Source organism: Eucyclogobius newberryi, unplaced genomic scaffold, assembly GCF_026437365.1.
Source record: "Eucyclogobius newberryi isolate DKJ021-1_F unplaced genomic scaffold, fEucNew1.0.hap1 SCAF_20, whole genome shotgun sequence".
NCBI lineage: Eukaryota > Metazoa > Chordata > Actinopteri > Gobiiformes > Gobiidae > Eucyclogobius > Eucyclogobius newberryi.
In genome coordinates this window covers 7,756,635-7,774,396 of record NW_027315835.1, presented here as the reverse complement: position 1 = coordinate 7,774,396, position 17,762 = coordinate 7,756,635, and the positions used below count along the sequence as shown (strand labels likewise).

Below are 17,762 nucleotides of genomic sequence, written 5' to 3'. Positions count from 1 at the left end.
TCTTCTTCTTCTTCTTCTTCTTCTTCTTCTTCTTCTTCTTCTTCTTCTTCTTCTTCTTCTTCTTCTTCTTCTTCTTCTTCCGTGTCGGACTATCAAAGTCAACAAGCTGCGCGTCAGGAAAGCCGTCGTCAACCAATTTATAGACTTCTCCGGCTTTGATTTACAGTCGCATCCGAAGACTGCGCTCGGCACTAAACCCGAGCGGCAGACGTGAGACGGGGATAAACCGAGCACATATATCACACCTGAACAGAAACAGGAAACGGACGCGCGGCGAGTCGGGCGGGGCGTTTATTTAACCGTCAATCAACGCGGGGGAAGGGGCGGGGCGGCGTTCTTCACTGTATTTGGCCAGGTCAAGTCAGGGTCTGAGTGAGTGACAGGTGGATTAGCCAATGAGAGTGAAGTGTGGACTGTCAGAGCGGTAAAGGTTGTCTTACCTGAGCCATGGGGCCTTTAAGTCTGCAAACAAAGACATTCTGCAAAAGTGAAGTGCATTGTGGGATTTCAATGGGGAAATTAGGATGAAAAATTTTGGACAAAATATGAATAAATTTAGCTGGTCTAGAAAATGAAAAACACATTTATTATTGGAATTTACATTATCCGTATTTTCTGGACTATAAGTCGCACCTGAGTATAAGTCGCACCAGACAAAAAATGCATAATAGAGAAGAAAAAAACATATATAAGTCGCACTGGAGTATGAAATGCAGTTGCAAGTGTGAAAATGGAGTATAAGTATATAAGTATAAATATCTGTATAAGTTGCACCCCGGCCAAAACTATGAAAAAAGGTGCACCTTATAGTACGGAAAATACGGTATTTTTAAATTTAAATAAGGGATCGGGATGATGGTTTTTTGAAGAGCGCAATTGAGGATTTTTTGTTTTTTGGGCAAAAACTGACAGAAACTTTGACCTCAACAACAGCTTTCATTTTATTTACAGACACGTTACAAACTTGATCACATATTTTACTTTTGTGATGCTCGATTACAAACTTGAGCCTTTTCCAACCTTTGTATTCAAACTAAAAGCATTTCTCCCCCTGGAATTAAAATGAAAGTCTTTAATGTCTTATAATTTACTTAATTCCGTTTCCAGTCGCCTCAGGTCCAGAATCTTAAACATTTTGCTGACATGTGATTTTAAAGGGTCGATATAAAGATCCTAAGTGTGAATATTGAGACAAATGTAGATTTATGAAATACATCACATTCTCAGAGCGTATATAAAAGTATATGTTACTGTGAAGTACATTGAGTCTTCATCATCTGCATCTCACACTGAACACTGTGTGTGCTACAAACATGTTATTCTGACATATCATATATTTAAAAAGAAAAATGTTTGAGTCCTCAAAGTTTTTTAACAATAATTTATTATTTATTATTATTATAATTAAATTAGGAGTTTAAGAGAAAAATTAAACATTATTAATTAGAAGTAAAAGGATAATTTAAACACCATAGTGTTAATATTAATTTAGGATTGCCATAGGTAGGTCCGAGAGGAGTCAGAGCTCACGAGGAGTCAGAGCTCCTCAGACCAGGTCCGTGAGGAGTCAAAGCTCCTGAGACCAGGTCCGTGAGGAGTCAGAGCTCCTGAGACAAGGTCCACGATGAGTCAGGGCTCCTGAGACCAGGTCCGTGAGGAGTCAGAGCTCCTGAGACCAGGTCCGTGAGGAGTCAAAGCTCCTGAGACCAGGTCCGTGAGGAGTCAGAGCTCCTGAGACCAGGTCCGTGAGGAGTCAGAGCTCCTGAGACCAGGTCCGTGAGGAGTCAGAACTCCTGAGACCAGGTCCGTGAGGAGTCAGAGCTCCTGAGACCAGGTCCACGATGAGTCAGAGCTCCTCAGACCAGGTACGTGAGGAGTCAGAGCTCCTGAGACCAGGTCCGTGAGGAGTCAGAGCTCCTGAGACCAGGTCCACGATGAGTCAGAGCTCCTCAGACCAGGTCCGTGAGGAGTCAGAGCTCCTGAGACCAGGTCCGTGAGGAGTCAGAGCTCCTGAGACCAGGTCCGTGAGGAGTCAGAGCTCCTGAGACCAGGTCTGTGAGGAGTCAGAGCTCCTGAGACCAGGTCCGTGAGGAGTCAGAGCTCCTGAGACCAGGTCCACGATGAGTCAGAGCTCCTCAGACCAGGTACGTGAGGAGTCAGAGCTCCTGAGACCAGGTCCGTGAGGAGTCAGAGCTCCTGAGACCAGGTCCGTGAGGAGTCAGAGCTCCTGAGACCAGGTCCGTGAGGAGTCAGAGCTCCTGAGACCAGGTCCGTGAGGAGTCAAAGCTCCTGAGACCAGGTCCGTGAGGAGTCAGAGCTCCTGAGACCAGGTCCGTGAGGAGTCAGAGCTCCTGAGACCAGGTCCGTGAGGAGTCAGAACTCCTGAGACCAGGTCCGTGAGGAGTCAGAGCTCCTGAGACCAGGTCCGCGATGAGTCAGAGCTCCTCAGACCAGGTACGTGAGGAGTCAGAGCTCCTGAGACCAGGTCCGTGAGGAGTCAGAGCTCCTGAGACCAGGTCCACGATGAGTCAGAGCTCCTCAGACCAGGTCCGTGAGGAGTCAGAGCTCCTGAGACCAGGTCCGTGAGGAGTCAGAGCTCCTGAGACCAGGTCCGTGAGGAGTCAGAGCTCCTGAGACCAGGTCTGTGAGGAGTCAGAGCTCCTGAGACCAGGTCCGTGAGGAGTCAGAGCTCCCGAGACCAGGTCCACGATGAGTCAGAGCTCCTGAGACCAGGTACGTGAGGAGTCAGAGCTCCCGAGACCAGGTCCACGATGAGTCAGAGCTCCTGAGACCAGGTCCGTGAGGAGTCAGAGCTCCCGAGACCAGGTCCACGATGAGTCAGAGCTCCTGAGACCAGGTCCGTGAGGAGTCAGAGCTCCTGAGACCAGGTCCACGATGAGTCAGAGCTCCTGAGACCAGGTCCACGATGAGTCAGAGCTCCTGAGACCAGGTCCGTGAGGAGTCAGAGCTCCCGAGACCAGGTCCACGATGAGTCAGAGCTCCTGAGACCAGGTCCGTGAGGAGTCAGAGCTCCCGAGACCAGGTCCACGATGAGTCAGAGCTCCTGAGACCAGGTCCGTGAGGGGTCAGAGCTCCTGAGACCAGGTCCACGATGAGTCAGAGCTCCTGAGACCAGGTCCGTGAGGGGTCAGAGCTCCTGAGACCAGGTCCACGATGAGTCAGAGCTCCTGAGACCAGGTCCACGATGAGTCAGAGCTCCTGAGACCAGATCCACGATGAGTCAGAGCTCCTGAGACAAGGTCCACGATGAGTCAGAGCTCCTGAGACCAGGTCCGTGAGGGGTCAGAGCTCCTGAGACCAGGTCCACGATGAGTCAGAGCTCCTGAGACCAGGTCCGTGAGGAGTCAGAGCTCCTGAGACAAGGTCCACGATGAGTCAGAGCTCCTGAGACCAGGTCCGTGAGGAGTCAGAGCTCCTGAGACCAGGTCCACGATGAGTCAGAGCTCCTGAGACCAGGTCCGTGAGGAGTCAGAGCTCCTGAGACAAGGTCCACGATGAGTCAGAGCTCCTGAGACCAGGTCCGTGAGGAGTCAGAGCTCCTGAGACAAGGTCCACGATGAGTCAGAGCTCCTGAGACTAGGTCCGTGAGGAGTCAGAGCTCCTGAGACCAGGTCCACGATGAGTCAGAGCTCCTGAGACTAGGTCCGTGAGGGGTCAGAGCTGCTGCTGTGTGTGTGTGAATAGACACAGGTCAGTTGAAATAATCACCCGTCTATATAAAGCCGCCTTTGGGGCCGTAAACTACTTGGCAACACTTAAAGTCCAAATGTGCAGCTGAACTATCGCCCACGGAAACGCTGCCTCTAGTACATGTGTAAAGACAAGAGTCATGCTCTACTGCTCTGGGACAGAGTCAGGCTGAATGGGAGGGCCTCAGGCGTAGTAGCAGGGGGGGCCTCAGGCGTAGTAGCAGGGGGGGCCTCAGGCGTAGTAGCAGGGGGACATCAGGCGTAGTAGCAGGGGGGGCACCAGGCGTAGTAACAGGGGGGGCCTCAGGCGTAGTAGCAGGGGGATATCAGGCGTAGTAGCAGGGGGGGCCTCAGGCGTAGTACAGGGGGACATCAGGCGTAGTAGCAGGGGGGGCATCAGGCGTAGTAGCAGGGGGGGCATCAGGTGTAGTAGCAAGGGGGCACCAGGCGTAGTAGCAGGGGGGGCACCAGGCGTAGTAGCAGGGGGGGCACCAGGCGTAGTAGCAGGGGGGGCATCAGGCGTAGTAGCAAGGGGGCACCAGGCGTAGTAGCAGGGGGGGGCACCAGGCGTAGTAGCAGGGGGGGCATCAGGCGTAGTAACAGGGGGGGCCTCAGGCGTAGTAGCAGGGGGGCCGCAGGCGTAGTAGCAGGGGGGCCGTAGGCGTAGTAGCAGGGGGGGCCGCAGGCGTAGTAGCAGGGGGGGCCTCAGGCGTAGTAACGGGGGGGCCTCAGGCGTAGTACAGGGGGACATCAGGCGTAGTAGCAAGGGGGCACCAGGCGTAGTAGCAGGGGGGGCCTCAGGCGTAGTAGCAGGGGGGCCGCAGGCGTAGTAGCAGGGGGGGCCTCAGGCGTAGTAACAGGGGGACATCAGGCGTAGTAGCAAGGGGGCACCAGGCGTAGTAGCAGGGGGGGCCTCAGGCGTAGTAGCAGGGGGGGCCTCAGGCGTAGTAACAGGGGGACATCAGGCGTAGTAACAGGGGGACATCAGGCGTAGTAACAGGGGGACACCAGCAGGTCCGTGAGCACCAGCAGCTGGTCGTCTGTGAAGCTCTGACGATGCTCCTGCCAGTTATCGTGATGAGTTCGCCTGAACTCTGATAATGTCTTCTTCACCGTCATCTGTGGTACAAAAACACACACACAATTACACAGCGGGCAGTCAGGGGCCCACACACCAACAAGTATGACAAATAATGAGGGGACGTCAGATCAGGGCTGGGTTAAAATCATAGAACAGCACCAAAGATGTTGTGATGCGCTCTTTCGGGAGGTACAAAGTAGAAGTAGCATTAGTAGTAGAAGTAGCATTAGTATTAGAAGTAGTAGTAATAGTAGAAGTAGTAGTGGTAGAAGTAGTAGTAGTAGTAGTAGAAGTAGCATTAGTAGTAGAAGTAGTAGTAGTATTACTAGCATTAGTAGTAGAAGTAGCATTAGTAGTAGAAGTAGTAGTAGTAGTACTAGCATTAGTAGTAGAAGTAGCATTAGTAGTAGAAGTAGTAGTAGAAGTAGTAGTAGTAGTAGTAGTTGTAGTAGTAGTAGAAGTAGTAGTAGAAGTAGCATTAGTAGTAGAAGTAGCATTAGTAGTAGAAGTAGTAGTAGTAGTAGTAGTAGTAGTAGTAGTAGTAGTAGTAGTAGCATTAGTAGTAGTAGTAGAAGTAGTAGTGGTAGAAGTAGCATTAATAGTAGAAGTAGTAGTAGTAGTAGTAGTAGCATTAGTAGTAGTAGTAGAAGTAGCATTAATAGTAGTAGTAGTAGTAGTAGTAGTAGTAGTAGTAGCATTAGTAGTAGTAGTAGAAGTAGTAGTGGTAGAAGTCTACAAAATCTAATTAAAATGCAGCTCGAGCTCCACAACAGGAGCCGACAGTCTCCACAGTCATGATCTTATCTGTTTACACTGATGAATAAATAATGTTGTAAAAGTAATTAATTCATGTGCAAATGTCAAGTGGAGCCATTTCAATTTATGATGAGGAATTTTTACAGAGTTTGGAGTGTTTAGAGCAGCACAATCTGACTAATGGAACAATGGGTTAGAGTTTTATTATTTACAATCATGACTATTGGGTCAAATATCGAGTGAACATCTTTATTCACTTCCATTCACACAGTTTGTCAAATGACTATAATTATGTCATGTGATCAGACTTCATGTGGAGTGTAGATCGCATTTAACGCAAATATTTCATCTTCTACAAAACAAAACAAAACAAAACAAAACATTGTCAACAGAAATGCATGTCTATAATCCAATTAATTGAATTAGTAATCCTTTTAAAGCTAAAATAAGTAACTTTTCCCATGGGCTTCAGTCACATGACTTATTTGCCATTTTGGAGACGTCACACGTGCTGTTGCCTCGCCGTTGTTAGGTACTCACTAAAAACACTACACAACATTTAAAATTAAAACGGTTGATACTTCGAGACAAAAGTCCTGGGTTTTGATCCTTTTCTACAGCTGCGAGTGGCGGAGACTTAAAAGCAGCTGCAGTAACTTGTCCTAACAAACTTTTGCAGACATTTCCATCTGCTCTTCCTCGTCCGCAGGTCCCCGCATTAGCATAGCCGCGCAATAATATGTAAACTAGCATTAGCCATCTGCTAACGACATGAAACAAACGGCTCAGTCTGGAGTGATGCCTGTGAGTCCACTGGTCCCTCCTGACCGCAGTAAAACACTTCTGGTGATAAACGGATGTTACAGAAGAGGAATCCTTTGTTTTGAGACTTTTTGTTGCTACGGCCAACAGTGAACATGCAGCTTTTGTCCTCAAGATGGCAGTAGCAACGAGTCTCATGTCACTTCAGACACACTTAATAATTTATTGTTAAGTTGTTTCACATTAATAGGGTAGAACTGGGCCAATAAATAAAGTATGGACATGAAAAAGTCCAATTATCCAAGTATTTAAGAGCAAAATATAATTAAAAGTCCTGCTCCCAGTTAGTTTGTATGAGTTCTTTAGGAGAATTCAACCAGACAGACATAAAAACACTGTGACTTTATCTGAATAACTTGTATTACATTCTGGGGATAAAAACATCAAAAGCTGAAGCTCCATTATTTCGACATTATTCTGCAAAAATATCTTTCTTTTCTATTTTCTACTGGATACATAACAATCCGCTGGGTAGAATTTGTCTTTTTACAGTGTGAATGTGTATTTTCTTTCAACTCTTCGTCTTTTCTTCTTCTTCTTTCTCACTTTGCAACGTGAGAAACCCCAAATTATCCTCATTTTTGGCTCTCGGTCCCTGTGTTGTATTATTCAGGATCTCAGAGCTATGGATTACATTGTATGTCGTCTTCAAGCTTGAGGTGACACAAAAAGATGCAATTTTCCCCTCAATTGGACGAGGAAATTGTGTTCTTTGGGCTTGCGGTGAGAGATCAGTCGGTGGGATGTTATAACTGTAGTAGGAAGGCACGGGGAAGAAAAGACTCTAGAGGAGCCACTGACAAACGCTGCTGTGGTAAATGTGAAACTGGCAGCCATCTTGTGCCAGTCGGACCAACCTAACTTGAACGGTAACGTAAAACCAGGTCGGAAGTGTCATAAATTGGATAAAATAGTTGTTTTTAAGTGTAAATTTACAAAATGGAACCGGACACGCTTTGGTATTTTATAATATTTGACATTTATATTATATTATATGTGGTAATGGAAAAGTAATGGACCATTGTGTGACCATTTGTTTTGTTTTTCTGATTGGACGCCATTTTGAGGACGTTTGACCATAGTTTATTTATTTTTGCAACTGACCTAATGTTACGTCACTTGGGCTGTGGGTCACTCTAGTGTTTTCTACTGTCACTGTGAGTACCTCTATGGGCTGTGGGTCGCTCTAGTGTTTTCTACTGTGGGTGTGAGTACCTCTATGGGCTGTGGGTCACTCTAGTGTTTTCTACTGCGGGTGTGAGTACCTCTATGGGCTGTGGGTCACTCTAGTGTTTTCTACTGTCACTGTGAGTACCTCAACGAGCTGTGCGTTACTCTAGTGTTTTCTACTGTGGGTGTGAGTACCTCTATGGGCTGTGGATCGCTCTAGTGTTTTCTACTGTGGGTGTGAGTACCTCTATGGGCTGTGGGTCGCTCTAGTGTTTTCTACTGTCACTGTGAGTACCTCTATGGGCTCTGGATCGCTCTAGTGTTTTCTACTGTGGGTGTGAGTACCTCTATGGGCTGTGAGTCACTCTAGTGTTTTCTACTGTCACTGTGAGTACCTCTATGGGCTGTGGGTCGCTCTAGTGTTTTCTACTGCGGGTGTGAGTACCTCTATGGGCTGTGAGTCACTCTAGTGTTTTCTACTGTGGGTGTGAGTACCTCTATGGGCTGTGGATCGCTCTAGTGTTTTCTACTGTGGGTGTGAGTACCTCTATGGGCTGTGGGTCGCTCTAGTGTTTTCTACTGTCACTGTGAGTACCTCTATGGGCTGTGGATCGTTCTAGTGTTTTCTACTGTGGTTGTGAGTACCTCTATGGGCTGTGAGTCACTCTAGTGTTTTCTACTGTCACTGTGAGTACCTCTATGGGCTGTGGGTCGCTCTAGTGTTTTCTACTGCGGGTGTGAGTACCTCTATGGGCTGTGGATCGCTCTAGTGTTTTCTACTGTGGGTGTGAGTACCTCTATGGGCTGTGGATCGCTCTAGTGTTTTCTACTGTGGGTGTGAGTACCTCTATGGGCTGTGAGTCACTCTAGTGTTTTCTACTGTCACTGTGAGTACCTCTATGGGCTGCGGGTCGTTGAGGTGCTCGCTCAGCTCCATCAGGATCCGAGGCATCCAGTCCGGGACGTCGTAGGGACTGGACAGAATACAGGCGCTCAGGCCCAACACTCCAGCGTGACGACGCACCAGGTCTGCGGAAAACGAGCATCAGTACAACCTGATCCAAATACTTCATTATATACCCAGGATATAAGGAAGGTGTGTGTGTGTGTGTTGATAGTTTTAATGGCTCAGGGGTTAGAATTGTTACCCTAACCCGCTCTGGTGAATAAATAAAGTATAAAGTGCTGTGTGAGTAGATGAGTTGAGGAGCTGTTGGTGTAGCTCTATCTTAAAAGCTTGTTTGATTTAATTAATAAGACAAAATAAAAGTTAATAGAAAATGGTGATTGATCAATGTGAGGCATTTGAGAAAACTGCATCACCGTTACATTATTGGAAAAAGTACTACGCTTTCCCCCTGCACCTGCGAAAGTGCGAACCAACACCAGTAGTTCTATTGTGTCCCGACTGCTTTTATTTATATCCTGAAGTGTGCGTGAGGCGTGTGCACGAGGTGTTACCTGTGGACGCCAGCTCTCCACGAGCTCTGGGGACCGAGGTCTGACTCAGCGTCTGGAGCTGTGACTGCAGACCAGAGTCTAGAGGCAGGAACTGGCACTGCAGCAGACCACTGAGGGTGGTGCCAGCCATGCCCCGCACCTAGAGGGGAGAGGGGGGGGGGGGGGGGGGGCAGAGGGAGGGCACGTGGGAAGGGAGCAGCAGACGGAGGGAAAGAGGGCGGGAAGGAAGGAGGAGAGGAGGGGGAGAGGGAGGGAGGGAGAGAGGGAAGGAGGGAGGGGAGAGAGGGAGAGAGGGAAGGAAGGAAGGAAGGAGAAAGGGAAGGAGGGGAGCAGAAGGAAAGAAGGAGGAAAGGAGGGAGCAGAATGAGGAAGGGAAGGAAAGAGGGAGGGAAGGAAAGAGGGGAGCAGAGGGAGAGAGGGAGGGAGGGAAGGAGGGGGGCAGAGGGAGAGAGGGAGGGAAGGAGGGGAGCAGAGGGAGGGAAGGGAGCAGAGGGAGGGAGGGAAAGAGGGAGGGAGGGGAGCAGAAGGAGGAAGGGAAGGAAAGAGGGAGGGAAGGAAGGAGGGGAGCAGAGGGAGAGAGGGAGGGAGGGAGGGGAGCAGAGGAAGGCAAACACGGTGAGAAGAATCAAATCCGACACATACGGGGATGGTGTGAGGGAGAGGAGGGTGTGAGGGACAGAGAGGAAGACGAAGAAGAGGGGGAGGGAAGGAGCCACGTGCAAACATGGCAGCTTCCAGCATAATTTGAACATAAATAATAAATAAAGAAAAAGGATCCGAATCTTTCCTCGAGAGATTTCCGAGACATTAGCATGAGCGACATTAGCATGAGCGCGATGACACAATCTGAGAAACAGGACGAGTCGGACGATCTTTAGGGAGACTAAATAGCAAAAATAATTCAGGAAGTAAATGGAGACAAAAGACAAACATTTAAACACTTCTTTATTTTGGGGACGTGCGAACAGAGTGTTAAACAGAGTCGCGTTCACGCTTTGTTTTGATCCTGGTTTAGTCCTAATGTAGACTTGGTTTAGTTCCGGTTTAGTCCCAATTTAGTCCCCGTTTAGTCCTAATGTAGACTTGGTTTGGTCTGGTTTAGTCCTAATGTAAACTTGGTTTGCTCTGGTTTAGTCCTAATGTAAACTTGGTTTGGTCTGGTTTAGTCCTAATGTAGACTTGATTTAGTCCCAGTTTAGTCCTAATGTAGACTTGATTTAGTCCCAGTTTAGTCCCGATTTAGTCCCAGTTTAGTCCCAGTTTTGTTCCAGTTTAGTCCCGGTTTAGTTCTAATGTAGTCCCGGTATAGTCCCAGTTTAGTTCCAGTTTAATCCCGGTTTATTCACGGTTTAGTCCCGGTTTAGTCCCAGTTTAGTCCAGGTTTAATCCCAGTTCAGTCCCAGTTGAGTACCAGTTTAGTCCCGGTTTAGTCCCAGTTTAGTTCCAGTTTAATTCTGGTTTATTCACGGTTTAGTCCCAGTTTAGTCCCAGTTTAGTCCCAATGTGGACCCGGTTTAGTCCCGGTTTAGTCCCAGTTTAGTCCCAGTTTAGTCCCAATGTGGTCCCGGTTTAGTCCCAGTTTAGTCCCAGTTTAGTCCCAGTTTAGTCTGGATTCCCACATGCCTTCTTTGTAAGAGTGCAGTCTTGTACGTGTCTTGTACGTGTCTTGTACGTGTCTTGTACGTGTCTTGTAAGTATATTTCTACAGTACATGAGAAATACGCGGTTATGTCATGTCTCAGTAAATAAACGGGTGTTTGAAAAGTACAAGCCTTGACAAGAACAGGCTTTGCAGCACTCGCATGGAGCACGAGCCTTTCAGCCATGTTTCCTTCACGTGGGAGTATTACAGACAGAATACTCCCGTGAGCCTGATCAGACTCCGTGTACTTCCCTGTTCGTGGAGCGTAATCTGATTTGACAGGTTTTTATAGATAATATTACGTCGTACGAGGGGTATAGTGATTATACTGTTCGATCCCAGCTCTCAACTGTATGCGTTTGTTGTGCTCTTGGGCAGGACACTTCGCTCACCTGCCTCGGGTTGTCACCAAAACATTAAAAAAACAAAAAACAACAACACCTAGATATGAATAAACCGTAAAAGTTTCATTTGATACAGCAAAAAATCTCACTAACTGGACAATTCCTGAATAGTTTTAGAATGTTTTTAGAATCTCAAACTATATCACAAGACTGTAATAAACTACCGTAATTTCCGCACTATAAGGCACACTTAAAAGTCTTTACCCGATTATAAGTCGCACTTTTTTTCATAGTTTTGGCCGGGGTGCGACTTATACTCCAGAGCGACTTATATGTGACTATTTGTTATTTTCACACTGACAACCACAAGAGGGCGCTCTAGGCTCTGAGCGACGCAGAAGAAGTATCTGCACTTCCTCTTCCTCTGGAGTTTGTGGAGTTGTTTAGAAGTGACACAGAGGAAGAAGAATTCAATGGATTTAGTGATTTGGGGTAAAACTGATGCTTTGGTAAACTTGTTAGCATGTTCTTTATGCTATAGTTATCTGAATAACTGTTCATATGTTACGTTAACATACCAGACACTTACCACAGTTCTGTCTGTGCCTCATGTAGCTGAAGGTGTTAGCGTTAGCATACATACACCTATTCACCATGTTCTCTCATATCTTATTATTTTAAACTGCATTTCAAGATGAAATGTCTGTTCTTGGTCTTGGATTTCATCAAATAAATTTCCCCCAAAAATGCGACTTATACTCCAGTGCGACTCATATATGTTTTTTTCTTCTCTATTATGCCTTTTTTGGCTGGTGCGACTTATACTCCAGTGCGACTTATATATGTTTCTTTTCTTCTCTATTGTGCATTTTTTGGCTGGTGCGACTTATACTCCTACTTATAGACCAGAAAATACGGTAATTTTCTCAAAAAGCGCTTTATAATCCTCCAGGTGAGCCTTATAGCACGGAAAATACGGAACTAACATATTGTGCAAAAAATATACTGTATTCTATTGTCTAAACAAATGATTGAAGCTGGTATGACGTAAGAACGTAACAATGTTTTTATCTCACAAATACATACAACAAATTCTTCCTCTATTATTTCGGAATTGGATATTCACACGATGACTTCCTTTGCGATCGCATTTCCACTTTAAGCGGGAACTGGAGGAACGTCTCGCCGCTGAAATATGATAAAAAGCACGTTGATTTGTGTAAAAAAATGTGCATAACATCAGCACAGTTCCTTTCTCTGGGCGGCTTGTGCTGGATTGTGTGGAACTTATTTGCGGCGGAGATCGGGGGCCGCTCCGCAAAGTCACACGACGGGAAAGAGGGGCGCTCGCGGCGACTTCCTGCGTACGTGAGGCGGATGGCAGAGTTAGCGCTTTGTGAAGCTGCTTTTCTTCCTGCATCCGCAAAAGTATCAGCCTCTTCCTGCCGTGCCAAAGAGCGAATCTGCCAGCGCCACAAGAGTCGCACTTGAGGAGTATTGTTCCGGTGTTTTCTTTCGTATAAAATGAGTCTTGTAAGGTTGAAGTGCGAGCGTCGCGGCAGCTTTACGCCTGTTTATGTGTACGAGCGGCTAAATGTGAAACAGCAACGCATTTAGGATGTTTTTATGTTGAGTAAGAAAATTCAAATCAATTTGTAGTTATTTTTTAAACATAAAACCACAAAAACATACATAAAACAAACTGATGTGAAGAAAGAGAGAAAGAAGGGGGAAAAAATATATGCAAAAAAAAATAAAAATACAGTATTTTCCGGACTATAAGTTGCACCTTTTTTCATAGCTTTGGCCGGGATGCGACTTATACTTATATTTATACTTATATAACTTATACTCCGGAGCGACTTATATGTGATATTATTTGTTATTTTCACACTTGCAACCGCATTTCATACTCCAGTGCGACTTATATATGTTTTTTTCTTCTCTATTATGCATTTTTTGACTTATAGTCCGGAAAATACGGGTAATGATAATAATAATAAATATAGCCTCAAGCGGCAATGATCGGCCCTAGCCACGCCGCCGCCGCCACGCCGCAAGAGGTTGTCCTTTTAATACACCTACTGCTGAATCCATGACGCTGTCACATCTTCACCCTTTGTTTTACCATTCAAAAAGCAATTTTATTTTGAATTCTTGGCAAAATGTGCGGCTTTGCCACACAGAGACCGTGACCCATGAGGTAGGAAAGTACGAGCGCTTTCCTACCTCATGGTGTGGGTCCCTGCTCACTGACGGGTACTTTCGTTAGTTTTGAGTTCTGTGTGTTTTTGGCCCTCTATACAGTAATAATGTTCCATTTTTGCATTACGTTTATATGCACGGAACATGCAAGAGATGGGGAACGTTTTCTGAGCGGTCGTCATTCCCATGTAAAGCGCTCATTTAGTGCGCACTTTTGCACGGGCTTCGCCCGTTTACAACGGTAATGTTCCATTTTTCTACAACTAATTAGTATGCACGGGGCGTGCATGAGTGAAGGAGTGCGTTAGTGAGTGTTTGGAAGTGGGCGAGCGCTTCGTGCTCGATTTCGTGCGCACTACATGCGCACTTTCACAGCCGTGCTTTGCACAGAGTTACGGAACTAATAGGCCTCTCGCCAGCCTGTGGCGCTCGGGCCTAATCATAATAAAAAAAAACTAAGTAAAAAGTCACATTTTGTCCGTTGTAGAATTTGTCTATTTTCAAATTGAGTCCGGCAGTTATTTATTCCATGCTGCGTATGTTATGATGTCTGTCCAGTCCAGTCCAGTACAGTTTGTGTCGTCCATTTTTTCTGTGATTTCCTTCTTCCAATTTATAGTTTTAAAAATATATCTTGTACAGTAAAAAGAAGTTCAACTCCAATAATAATTTTAGGGCATATATTGCTCAATGTCGCTCCAAATTACTACTTTTGCGATGACATTTTCAGTGAGTCTGTGAGTGCTGATGTTGTGTAATATATTTGGAGGGGAAAATTGCATCTAGATTCACATCAAGTCAAAAAATAGATTTTTTGTTCCTTAATTGTAACTCATGACAGGTTCTTTACACGCAGCGCAGCAGTTTGACATTTTGACGTCCCTCTCTGGCTTGATTACTTTGCAAAACGCCGTCTCTCCCGTTGTCGTATTGAAATCTGCTCCACACCCACAGAGTCAGCAGCACATCAGACCTTAACAGACGCAGCGCTGCTTTTGTAACACAGGTGCGCATCGATTTCCCACCGCGTCGCTCCCAAATCAATGCCAACCGGCTCTTTAAAAGCGCCTTTAAACGCAGCGGTACAAGTAAGACACCCGTTCGACCCAAAATGGCCGCCAGACGTCAATTTTTAGAAAGGGCGATGGAGAAGCGGTGCTGCGTGCGGACCGAAGGAGGCGCGGCATCAATAATAAATCACGACATGGCCAGTTCATCTAGATAAACATGATTAGGTGAGCTGCGTTTTAGATGACGGAGCAGCTTTGCTATCTTTAGTTGCCAAGGTTCTCAAACAAAGGAGGTGCGTGTGGCAACCCGGATGATTGTTTTGTCCAGAGGACGGAAAGAAAACTATTTTTGAATCTGGCGTGAAATACAAGGATAATGGTTTAGAAAGTGACGATTAAGGTTTATAAATAGTGAGACAATTAAAGTGGCATTGGCGCATTATCTGAAAACTTCTTTTACTTGCGGTCGCCAAGCACAGTAAAAAGAGCAATCTGTCGAGTTTATAGAAAATGAGAATAGAAATGTAATAAAGCGTTTGGCCGTGTCAATTGGTGCTTGTACAGTTGAAGTTGAACACGTTTTTAATGCACATTGTTCTGCGTTATTTACTGCACGCCTGTGGTCAAACTGGAGCCAGCGTTCGGACACTCAATGTGGCGTGTAACGGCGGCTGAAAGAGTTTATGGAAAAGGCCGCTAGGTCGCCTGCGTCAGCGCCAATCCAACGGTTTCAGGCAGTTTTGTGCTGTTGGATCTGTCAAACCAAACGACTGTGGGATTATTATTATCACGAGCCTGAAAAATGTCAAAGTCAGTAGCTCATCACGGCAGCAGTGATGGCGGTGTCAGGTCGTCTAGTGATGATGATGAGACTGATTAATACTTAAACTAGTTGACGATCTGAACTATTCCAGTAAAACTTATTGACGACACATTTTGCATGGAGAGCCAATAAGTGTATATGACTCATGATGTTGGTGTACAAATGAAGCCTAGAAGACCTAACTCCACCCATCTACGTCCACTGCTACGCCAGGACCGCCTCTCCCCAGCCTCGACCAACGCACCCGAGCTGGGCGTCCCCTGTCCGTCTGTGGCAGTCAGATTGCGTGGAACTCCTCCAGGTTTCTACTTTTCCCAAGGAGGTTTTTTGTAGTTTTTCCTGGCTGAGAAGGAGGGTCTAAGGACAGGGGACTCCCGGGACATCGCCCCTCGCACCTGCTCCTCCATCCTCAATCAACCCACCCAAGTCACTCCTCCTCCTCCTCCTCTGCTCCCGTCAGCGCACAGCCGGTCCGATATAAACCCTCATGCAGTTGGCTCGGCCGCTAGAACCGTACTGCGACCCACCGCCTCCCCTCCTCCTCCTCTGCATCCCTCTCATCCTAATCCTCCTCTCTACCTTCTCACCACATATACCACCACCAGTCTCCAGGCCCGGGGGGGAGACATCTAATACAAACAGATCATGGAGTGCCCATGATCGCAATGTCTTCCGCCGGGGTCTGAGTGCCAAATAATCCACGTCATAAAGCTCGCTAAACAGTCCTTTCTGCGTTTGTCTGACTCTCTCCAGGGTGAATTAACACCAGCAGAGGGCGCAAGGAGTCACCCCGCTCACACATGGAAGAGTAAAGCTGCTAAAAACAACTGCTGCTGGCTTCAAACGAGGTTCTCTGTGTTACGAGGGAAATAATGAAAGGCTGGTGAGTGTGTGGACGTTAAACACGAGGAGCCAGATTCCAGTATCGAGTATCGGCTCAATGCCAGGTGCTTGTACTCGTCAACGTGGTATCGATACCAAGAGCCGATACCAGTGTACTGCGCCGCGTCTCGTGGGCTCGGCTCGGCACTCAGCTGCAGGGTTCACCGTAAAGACACACGCGAACCCTTCTGCCAATTGAACTCGGCTTTCCGATGAAAATCTCTTTAATCATTTTAAACGCCCGATTTGCCATGGCAACCGTCCTAATTCTTTATCTTTCTGAAACCTGTGGATGGAATACATGGGATTTACTGCTATAATAGAGCCATAGATCCATCATTAGAAGAGAATATCAGTATCAGTATCGGGACTAGGTATCGGCAAGTACTGAAAAGGTCCTTGTACTCGTATCGATGTGGGAAAAAGTGGTATTGTTACATCTCTATTTACACACAATATACATGTTTCCCCTGTGATATTTTAAACTTAGATCCTGCTCTGTCTACGTCATAAAACCTCTTCACTCAGCTCATGTTTAAGAGTCTGTATCAATCGGTTCCAGATAATTAAATGACTAAATTAAGAGTCTCCTTTAACCAGCCAATACATTACTGCATTGTACTGGTAATCATACTTCAAAGGATGTAAACATGATAAAGCACAACTCATGAACTAGTCCACTTGCGAGCGCACACACACCACATTCAAAAGCATCGATTGCGCCGATACCGATCATGAATATAGGTACATTTATGATTTATGACTCTTCGGTTTCTCACCTCCAGCTGTTCGTCCAGGAGCAGCTGCATCACCAGGGCCCTGATGCGGAGGACTTGGCTGGGCAGGCCGAGCAGCGTGAACAGGTTATAGAAGACGGTGATCTGGAGGTACGTCAGGACGGAGAACCGGGCGTGCCACGACCGGTTTACCGACATCTGCAACAGGAAGAAGAGGCCAGCGAATGAAGAGGGACGTGGAAATGGCTAATCACAAGCTAAACAGTAGTCAACAATTTTCCATCCATGAATGACTCCAGTATGAACTTTTGGGGCTGCACAATATTCCGTTCAAGTATTGGTATCGCCATATTCTTAGTATTCTTGTAAATTCTTGTATTTTAATGTTAGGTTTTGTACAGGCCTATTCAAATGCTAACTTTATGTGAATGTTTTATTGTTTTTATATACATTTTTTATGTTTCAGGATGTCAATCTTTCCAATCCAATCCAACTTCATTTGTATAGCACGTTTTACCAACACAAAGTCTCCAAAATATGTACAAAAATAAAAATATAAAATACGTACAAAGGAAATAAAACCTCATTAAAAACAATATAAAATATACAATTTTTTTATATTTTAAATTAATCTAAAAATCTAAATGTTAAGCTTCTTCATCGAGAAATATTTATGGTTTACTTTTTTTTATTTATTTACTTTTTTTTAAAGAAGAAAAAGGCTAATTTCATGTATGTTTTTTTCCACCTAAATTAGCCTCGATTAGTGCTGGTTTTGTCTCACATGCACATTTTTGTTTGAATAGAAATAAAATTATTGTGTCAAAAAGTATCGCAACAGTATTCATATTGCAGTAGTACGGCCGTTACTAACGATTACTGCAGTAGTCGACTAGTCAGCCATTCTTTTGTTGATTAGTCAAACTTAAATGTATTTTTTATCGTACATTCTTGTCTTAATTTTGGTTGACGTGTCTGTGCATGAGGTTATGGCTGCAAGCAGTGCTAAAAAACAACATAAATATGTACTGATGGTTAATTGTTGAGATGTTATCCATGCGTTGCTGTTCTTGGAAACCAAAACGCGATCTTAAATGGGAAAGAAAAACGACGACCGGC

General features: G+C 45.8%; 1 protein-coding gene across 1 annotated transcript in view; it reads right to left on the bottom strand.

Annotated features, from left to right (window-relative positions):
- Positions 1-3,820: 3,820 nt before the first annotated feature.
- The window catches only part of LOC140369005 (proteasome activator complex subunit 4B-like), a 124,254-nt gene continuing 110,312 nt past the window's right edge, over positions 3,821-17,762 (bottom strand). Inside the window, exons 44-48 of the mRNA XM_072456203.1 lie at positions 16,686-16,841; positions 9,001-9,139; positions 8,435-8,568; positions 4,694-4,829; positions 3,821-3,893 (exon numbers count right to left, since the gene is read on the bottom strand). Of these exons, the coding sequence (XP_072312304.1) occupies positions 4,695-4,829; positions 8,435-8,568; positions 9,001-9,139; positions 16,686-16,841 (564 nt within the window). The 3' untranslated portion in view covers positions 3,821-3,893; position 4,694. The remainder of the gene's footprint in view (positions 3,894-4,693; positions 4,830-8,434; positions 8,569-9,000; positions 9,140-16,685; positions 16,842-17,762) is intronic.